Genomic DNA, 9,123 nt, shown 5'->3' on the forward strand with positions numbered 1-9,123 from the left:
TTACTTTCTATCTCTGGCTCTCGCTCTCTGTCTCTCTCTCTCTTGCTAAGCTAGGAGAACTGTTGCTGCACATGTCTATGACAAAAATTCAATGGATGCTTGAAATGGCTCTGAATATTATGATGAATACTGACTCCCTCGCTCTCCTCCTCCTCCTCCCTGTAGCCTGGGCTATAAACCCTTTCTGAACCTGATCCGGCCCCAGCTGCAGAAGCTGATAGAGACTGCTGTGGAGCAGGTCCAGCCTGAAGCCTTCCAGCCAGGGGCTTCCAACCCCAACTCCAAGCTGACTGAGCCCCAGCCCGGGTGCCCCAGGGCGGAGGACAGTAGAGGGCCTGCTCCCTTGTGCCTGGCCCTGCCCTTGGAGCCCTCTGGAGGGTTAGTGACAGAGGACGGAGGGGCTCCAGAGGAGCAGGAGGAGCAGGCGGCAGACGAGGGGGCGTATGACTGCACCCTGTCCTGACGTGCCCTGTCCTGACCTGGGTCGTGTTCATTAGCCACCAAAACGGAAGAAAATGGGCTGAAACGGGGAGGGACTACATAAAATGTTTTTTTTGCTACGGTGTGTGTGCCCTAATGACTACAGCCCTGTCCTAACCTCTGACCTTGCTGGGCAGGTGAAGGGGTGTGGTGCGGGTGTGTGATGGGACACAGGATGAGGAGGAGGAAGGGGTCCTCAGACTGAATACTCTGCATTGTGGGTCTAGAACCAGTTTGTTGGCTGATGTGGACCCAGATATGTTACATCGACCGTGTGTGTGTGTGTGTGTGTGTGTGTGTGTGTGTGTGAGTATATGTGTGTTACCATACTTTGGGTGTAAAACACAAGGACGCTCTCTCTTTTGTTTCTCTCCTGTCCGCCTACTCACCCATCCCAGTGCTGGAACAGGGTCTGAGTGAGCGGAGTGGACTGGGCTGCTCCTGTGGTTGAGTGTCAGTATTATTCACTTGATTACAGACTTGAGTCACTGCAAACGACGCTTGCCAGGCCACAGCCAATTCATAGCACCCAAACAAAAACAAAGGCTTACCTAAGAGATCCATACTGTACGACAGGTGGCTCAAACCTCTACATTTATTCTACTATTTGATCACAGACCAAGTTTTTGCGGATGATAAGTTTGGGCTTGTCGGGCTTTATTCTGGAATTAAGCGTACGAGCACAAGGCAGACAGTTTGTAGCAATTGAGCTTTTTACCAAAATGTGCTTTTCAGATCAGAGAATTGCTCGCTGTCCGTGTCGTGTGCTCGGCTAGGCTTCGGTGTCCGCCTAGATATAAATGTGTACTGCTCGGCTGGCTTTTCTGTGTGACGTGAGCGGATTCCCAGTCAGATCACCGCGACGACTTGTATAGGGTGAGCACAATGAACAAAAAGCGTCCGTGATGTTCTCCCCGACAGACCTGTCAACACATGAACCTTTATTGGCAGCCATTCCACAGAACTGAACAGTTAAACCTTTTATATATTTTTTTCACAGTTTGCACAAACGTCTATTGTACCTTTTGTCGCGGAGTTAAGTTCAAGTATAACTTTGGTACTTTTGGCAAGAAACCGCCCCTGAAACCAGTCAACTGTGTTGCCGGGACATTTTACGAGACGCATGCATTGTGCAAGGGGAGGTGTCTCATATTTTCATACCTCATAGTGTACAGTGGATTTTAAGATTATTTTCTGATACCTTTGTCAATAATGTGGTGGTCGTCTTTAGGAAATGATGTCCCCTTATTCCGATGCAGGGCTGTGGCGCGAGAATGTTCTTGGTCAAGAGCGAAGGCGTGTCTGTGTGTGCGACGAAACTGACAAGGTGATAAAAAAATATCTGTTGCTGTGTCCTTGAGTAAGGCCCTTAACCCTAATTTCTCCTGTTGCGCTGTACGACGGTGACCCTGACTGTGACCCCACTCCCTGCGGGATATGCCAACACAAAACCATGTCCATGAAACAAAACGTGTGCAACAGAACAAATATAAGCACCCCTCAAATGAATTCAACCAAACCGTGACTGACTCCTGAAGGGAAAATCTAACCATATCTGAGGACAAACCAAATGATTACGATGATCCTGACCTGCATCTTCACACACATACTTGGCTCGAGAATTGAAACATTACTGCTCAGTTAATTGGCTTCGGTCCTGTGGAGGATCCAATGGGAAGCAAACCATAGGAGAAACAGAACTATGTTCATTCACTTTATATTGATATGCCAGAGTTCACTTTTATTCGCCCCTTTTTGTAAAGACAAAAAAAAACTATTGTGTTAACCTAACGTCGTATATCGTTATCGTTTTTAAAGGTAGGATTGTGTTTTATCTCCTATCGGTGATTTTTGTCTTGCCTTGGGAATTGCTGTGGCGTTGAAGAGGTCCTGGACTCTTTAATGTATTCAGAATGAATATTCCCATAGTTTCTATAAGGACGTAGGTCTATAATGTCTCGGTCGTTATCACCGTGGTAACATACCAAAACCTTGGTCGCAAGCGGTGATACTGATAACAATGACTTTAAGAGAATCTCCAACACCGAAGCGGCTGCGTGTGTACGATGTAACGGCAAAGACCAAGTGGTATTGCATCTGTTAATGATTCTATATTGTTGACTAAGTACAGTATCCTCACATGGAATCGAGCTTTTATGAGGCCGAGTGTTATTCTTATTTATTGGTTGTGTTGTTATTACTATTTGAAATAGTCATTTTTATTCTTCAAATTAGTTTTTATTTTTGGCTATATCAAAGCAGCTAATCAAGAGCTATTTAATTGCTTTTGCCTCAACATACTGTAGTCATCTGAGTCAGTTTAGACCCAGGCCCATATCCCACCGCCTGACCCGAAAAGAGCTCTCCACCTAAAACTGGGCGTCGGTTCGTCACGCGTCTCAGAGTAGGAGTGCTAGGTTCCGTTTTGCTTTTCAGATCATAATGTATACGATTACATGGACAAGGCGGATCCGAGTTGAATCTGGTGTGTTTGTCCGGCGCTACAGCAAAAAATGTGTGCTGTTCGGGGTACTCGAGGAGTTGAGGAACGCTGGTATCAAATCTTATTTGTCACATGTGCCGAATACAACAGGTGTGGACCTTACAGTGAAATGCTTACTTACAAGCCCTTAACCAACAATGCAGTTTTAAGAAAAATAAGAAATAAAAGTAATAAATAATTAAAGAGCAGCAGTAAAATAACAACAGTGAGGCTATATTCAGGGGGTACCGGTACGGCGTCAATCTCTGGGTAGTCATTTGATTAGATGTTCAGGAGTCTTATGACTTGGTGGTAGAAGCTGTTTAGAAGCTTCTTGGACCTAGACTTGGCGCTCCGGTACCTCTTTCCGTGCAGTAGGAGAGAAAACAGTCTATGACTAGGGTGGCTGGAGTCTTTGACAATTTTTAGGGCCTTCCTCTGACACCGCCTGGTATAGAGGTCCTGGATGGCAAGAAGCTTGGCCCCAGTGATGTACTGAGCCGTACACATTACCCTCTGTAGTGCCTTGCGGTCAGAGGCCAAGCAGTTGCCATACCAGGCAGTGATGCAACCCGTCAGGATGCTCTCGATGGTGCAGCTGTAGAACCTTTTGAGGACCCATGCCAAATATTTCCAGTCTCCTGAGGGGGAATAGGTTTTGTCATGCCCTCTTCACAACTGTCTTGGTGTGCTTGTTAATTTGTTGGTGACGTGGACGCTCTCAACCTGCTCCACTACACTCCCGTCGATGAGAATGGAGGCGTGCTCGGTCCTCCTTTTCCTGTAGTCCACATTCATCTCCTTTGTCTTGATCACGTTGAAGGAGAAGTTGTTGTCCTTGCACCACACGGTCAGGTCTCTGACCTCCTCCCTATAGGCTGTCTCGTCGTTGTCTGATCTAGGATCAGATCCCCCTTGTCCATGTAATCTTATACATTATGATCTGAGAAGCAAAATGGATCCTAGCACTACTTCTCTGAGACGCTTTATGAATAGAGGCTCAGGGATACTCGAGGACTGGAATTGGGAAAACACTGCTTTAGACAACTGTTGGTGCTCTGGACACAGCGGTTCTGTTTAACTTACTGTGCATGTAGGCTACGTTCCTCTATTATATTAGGTCCCTACAACTACAGAAAGTACAGCAATGGTGTCCACTTACTTACAGTAAGTACATCAGTATTAAATTGTGCAATTCTGAAATGTTACTTTGTTTCAGCTTTATCATGTTTTTTAATGTTTTTATTTGAATCCTTTTATTTTCAGTTTTCAGCCTTTTATTTGCATTCTCTGCTCCTCCTTTTTTCCCCGTCACTCATACAGACCAAAATATTTTGTATTTTAATCATTATTTTGCTGCAGCTTACTGTGTTTGTAGTGTACATGGTGGTTTGCAGTTTTTTTTGTTTTGGCTCTGTTCTGATTCTCACTTATTGTTCTGCTGCATTAAGAAAATCCCTTTGTACAGTCACGACGACTGTACGCCACATTGATGTGCTTGGCTATATTCCATCTCTGCTTTCAGTACGGTATAGTATATGCAGTCAGTGGCTTACTTTTGCTGCCTGCTCTCAAACTGTGAGGTTTACCTAACATGCATACAGTACTTGGCTAACCAAAGACAAATGTTCAGAGGCTTTCCGGTCGGTGTGTGCAGGTTGTTGAGAAGATGAGTGCTTGTGTAGAGGTGCATAGATGTACAATGAATCCCCCCCCACTCCCTCCGTGATGAGAAAGATGACCAACCATTGACGCTCAAACCAATTTTTTTTCAGTTAGTTCTCAAGACTGTTTTTTCTGTATCATATCGAAATAGATGTTATGATTTTCCACTTTATGTTTCTGTCTGATCTGAGGATGAAGAAGCCTATTGTTTTGTGTGTCTTGTCTTTGCTGCTGGGAAAAGCACAGTCATACCAGACGCAGTGGTACTGTGTTCAAAGAAAGCCGGTGTCAAGGGCGTTATAAGAACATCTCTGGTTCATGCATACACTATATAGGTGATCAAAGACATACCGAGTGGAAGAGGACTCTTTTACATCATGTTGTACTTTAAAGTATTGCCTATCTATGACACATTACCTGGGTCATGCAGACAGTTGGCCATCTTCAATGCAGTGTACAGTATATAGTGTTTCTTGTACAATTAGCCTTTTCTACTAATTTTTTTTGTTTTCTATTTTATTTTTTTCCTGTACATAAAGAACAATAAATTATTTTAAACAAAAAATGACTTTTTTTCCCAATTTGCAATTGATATTTTCAAAGACGACGACTACCAAAAATAACGGTTAAATCATGTATTAAGCACTTAATTGCTCTACGCGGTGGTATCTTCATTTGAACACGTGTTCATTTCAAGCTTCTTTTTTGCATGGGGGAAAAAACAGTGGTTCTTTTTCACTTACTGTGCTTGACACATCATTCCCGTAAATTATATCAACCATGTTAATCCTGTTGTCATGCTATAATAACTGATTTAAAAGTATGGTTAGGGGGTAACACCAGTTGATGAATATCTAAAAATGTAATACAAAACTGCACTTTATTCAGTGGCTCTGAAATACACTGCAACTAAGTAAAATGTAAATTAAAAAAGGGATAAGTGAGTTAAATTTGAACAAAACATGGCAAGATAACACTTTTACTTCAACATAGGTCCCCAGAAAACTCATTCAGCAAAGACAATCAATGAACAAACATGGACTTAAGATGTTGCCATGTAAATTTCAGTTCCCATTTTTCTAACTCAAGTTTAAGTTAAATGATATCAGCAATATGAATTACAAAAATTTTCATTAAAAAAATTAAAGTGAAATTTGAGGCCCATATCATGGGATTCAATTCATATTTTCACCAAATATTGACCCAGATTAAATTAGCGCATTGGAATTCATGTTTAATGGGATATGACTATTTGTAGGCCTTTGCTAGCTCCTTTTGAATACTGTTTATCATAGTTTGTTTGAACTTGACATGTGCTTTGGTGAACATGGAAACGAGTGCACTATCATGACACTAGTGATTGCGTTTTGTTAGCAATGCTACATATAAAGGAAATTTCCAGTTGAGATCGGATTGAATCCCCTGCCTTAGTGCTGGATTCAATCCCTATCGAGGAAGATCTGTTCTAACTCACGTTTGCGGTGACTGCATTCACGGTAAGGGCTGCAAATGTCGGCCCAATGAGACATTTTCTTTAAATGGCGTTTATTTTTTTTAAACCTTTTTTTGTCAAATCATATTTTACATTAACATTTTAGTCATTTAGCAGACGCTCTTATCCAGAGCGACTTACAGTGCATTCATCTTAAAATAGCTAGGTGGGACAACCACATCACAGGCATAGTAAATACACATTTCCTCAGAGTAGCTATCACCAAAGTCTGAGCTGGGGAGGGGGGGGGGGGGGGATCAAGTGCAAGTGTTGGTTCAGGATTATTATTGGGGGGGTTCGAGGTGAGGGGGATTATTTAAGATACTTCTTGAAGAGGTAGGGTTTCCGGTGCTTTTGGAAGACGGGCAGGGACTCTGCTGTCCTAGCTTCGGGGGAAGCTGGTTCCACCATTGGGGTGCCAGGACAGAGAAGAGCTTGGACTGGGCTGAGTGGGAGCCAAGAGACCAGAGGTGGCAGAGCATAGGGTTTGAGCATAGCCTGAAGGTAGTGAGGGGCAGTTCCTCTTGCTGCTCCGTAGACCAGCACCATAATCGTGTAGTGGATTATGCGGAGGAGCAGGGTGACTTTTTTTGTTTTATTTAACTAGGCAAGTCAGTTAAGAACAAATTCTTATTTACAATGATGGCCCGAGAGAACTTGCAAACAGAGATCCAGCCTAACAAAACTGAGTCACAGGTTTCTTGAAAGTTTACCATAGTCTGAACTGCCCACACTATCTCTGCTACTCTCACCCTGATCTGGGTATGTGTAAAGTTCAATTGAACTTCCCTATATTGTGCACAGTTAGCTGTCCTCCCTCTCCTACGAGCTATCCCCTGTAACAATATACCTAGTCTCTGGGAATGATACCCCTCTATTACCACAACCTTAATTTATACATTTATAAGCCCCCCACAGATCTTCACTGCAGTCACATTCCATCCCACTTAACAGCCCTATCTAAACATTCCGTCTCAAACACAGGCCTCGTGTACCTCGCCTCCTGCTACAGATACATTTGATTTGCACATATATCATTCCATCTAACCCATAACACACTAGTCACTACTCCTAATGCACTTCTACAGTTATAAACATACTGAAACATTCTCAAATCAGTAGGTTAATATACATCAGTCCCTCTGGAACAACGATCACTCTTATGTTCCACGAAACCTAAAAACATATTGATTTGAAAAGGAAAGAGAAAAAAAGTGCATGTTTAACGACTTCACACCACCCTTGATGCGACTAAAACTGGGGAAAGAACCGTCCATCCGTTACATTCTATACCCATGTAATGCTGGTCTCCATGCCCTCTCCTTCATTTTCCTCCTTGGGTGTTATCGCAAAACACAGACTATGAGCCTTGTATGCAATTAATTGTACCGTATCATCCAGCCATCTCTATGTATCGATGCGATTTAACATAAAAATTCTGACACGGTAAAACAAAAGAGAACAATAAAAAAAACGGAATGGTTGACCCAAGCGATCATCCAGTGAGTTCTCTAACAACCTCAGCATACTTAAAGATAAGGTATCTAGAGCCTCCCTAGGCCTAATAAATTTGAGCAGTGTCCCCACCCCTCACCATTTGAAAGCAACTCTCTCTCGCTGTGTCCGAATCATAACTAAAACATTTTATAAATTATCCAACCCAAATTCAGAATGACAGTCCTTAGTGCTTACTTTGAGTCTAACCCGGGCCTCCAACCCGGAAGCCAGCCGCACCAATGTGTCGGAGGAAACACCGTGCACCCGCCCCCCTCGGTTAGCGCGCACTGCGCCCGGCCCGCCACAGGAGTCGCTGGAGCGCGATGAGACAAGGATATCCCTACTGGCCAAACCCTCCCTAACCCGGACGACGCTAAGCCAATTGTGCGTCGCCCCACGGACCTCCCGGTTGCGGCCGGCTGCGACAGAGCCTGGGCGCGAACATGGACCACTTGAGTTTTTTCACTAGGTTTCTTTGTCTTACCTTGGCCATTGAAACCACTGTTAATGACTTTCCCTGTGGCCGTATTCACCACTTGCACATCTGCGAAGTGAACGGAGTTATATTCCACTCTCAAAACATCTTCCTCTATTTCATCCACAACCCCCGCAATTGTTGTTTTGATCACAGGTTTCAAACCTGCCATCAAAGCCGAAGTACAAATTCTATCAATGTACCCAATCTTTTTGCAGCTGAATACATCTACTAATTTCCCATATTCGAGCCAAATTATTAGACTGCTCGTGCGCTTCTTTCCATGGTTTTATTAAAATCCTCTAGCTCCACTTTACCGGGAGAATCTGGGCCGTCTGTCGCCATATCAATAGTTATTATTCCGCAACCCCTCCCATCGGTGTCCAGGGTGATTTAGATTTCTTCACTCCCATCTATAAAACACACCTTCTATTAACTATTTTCCAAGGTAGCGCTACCCACTTCCCCGGAGAATAGTTACGGTATTTGTACCTAATTAATTGATCACTGCAATTAATACCTTGTATTAGAACCAATACTATAGCATCTGCAAATGTATTGACTTAATGTCTTATTCCAGTATTACGCCTCAAATATCACTGTTGTTGATAACACACATTGCCAAAATTATTCACACTTGTCTTCCTATTCCCACATAATCTGCCATGGTTACATTAATAGGGTCCTAGACTACAGATTAACAATATATATATTCATTATAGAGGTTTAATATTGTTCCACAGTTTTTTTCTTAGAAAGAAACGCTCTGAGACAGAACTCTGCAGGGGAGTGTAAGAAATAAGAGACTAGTCAGACATTCCACTATAAATCAACTAGGGGAGTGGACATTTACTGCTTAGCCCTTAGAAAACATTGGATCTATTGTATCTCTCTTGCAAGTTTGTATAGCTGTGTATGCATGGGCTTGGTCTGATGAGTAGAAGGTAATGCCGTATGCCGTGACATCACTAGGGCTGGACTTTGTGCTTAACCTTTCAGTGATACCCATCCGGGAGCATCCTCATCAAAAAG

The 9,123-nt window shown here is 43.3% G+C and overlaps 1 protein-coding gene across 2 annotated transcripts in view; it reads left to right on the top strand.

The window, feature by feature from the left end:
* LOC129818862 (guanine nucleotide exchange factor subunit RIC1-like) overlaps positions 1–5,195 on the top strand; it is a 70,063-nt gene extending 64,868 nt beyond the window's left edge. For both annotated transcript variants that reach the window (XM_055875145.1, XM_055875146.1), the window contains exon 27: positions 166–5,195. In XM_055875145.1, the coding sequence (XP_055731120.1) occupies positions 166–463 (298 nt within the window). In that variant the 3' untranslated portion in view covers positions 464–5,195. The remainder of the gene's footprint in view (positions 1–165) is intronic.
* Positions 5,196–9,123: the final 3,928 nt, after the last annotated feature.

The sequence above is a fragment of the Salvelinus fontinalis genome, chromosome 21, assembly GCF_029448725.1.
Source record: "Salvelinus fontinalis isolate EN_2023a chromosome 21, ASM2944872v1, whole genome shotgun sequence".
NCBI lineage: Eukaryota > Metazoa > Chordata > Actinopteri > Salmoniformes > Salmonidae > Salvelinus > Salvelinus fontinalis.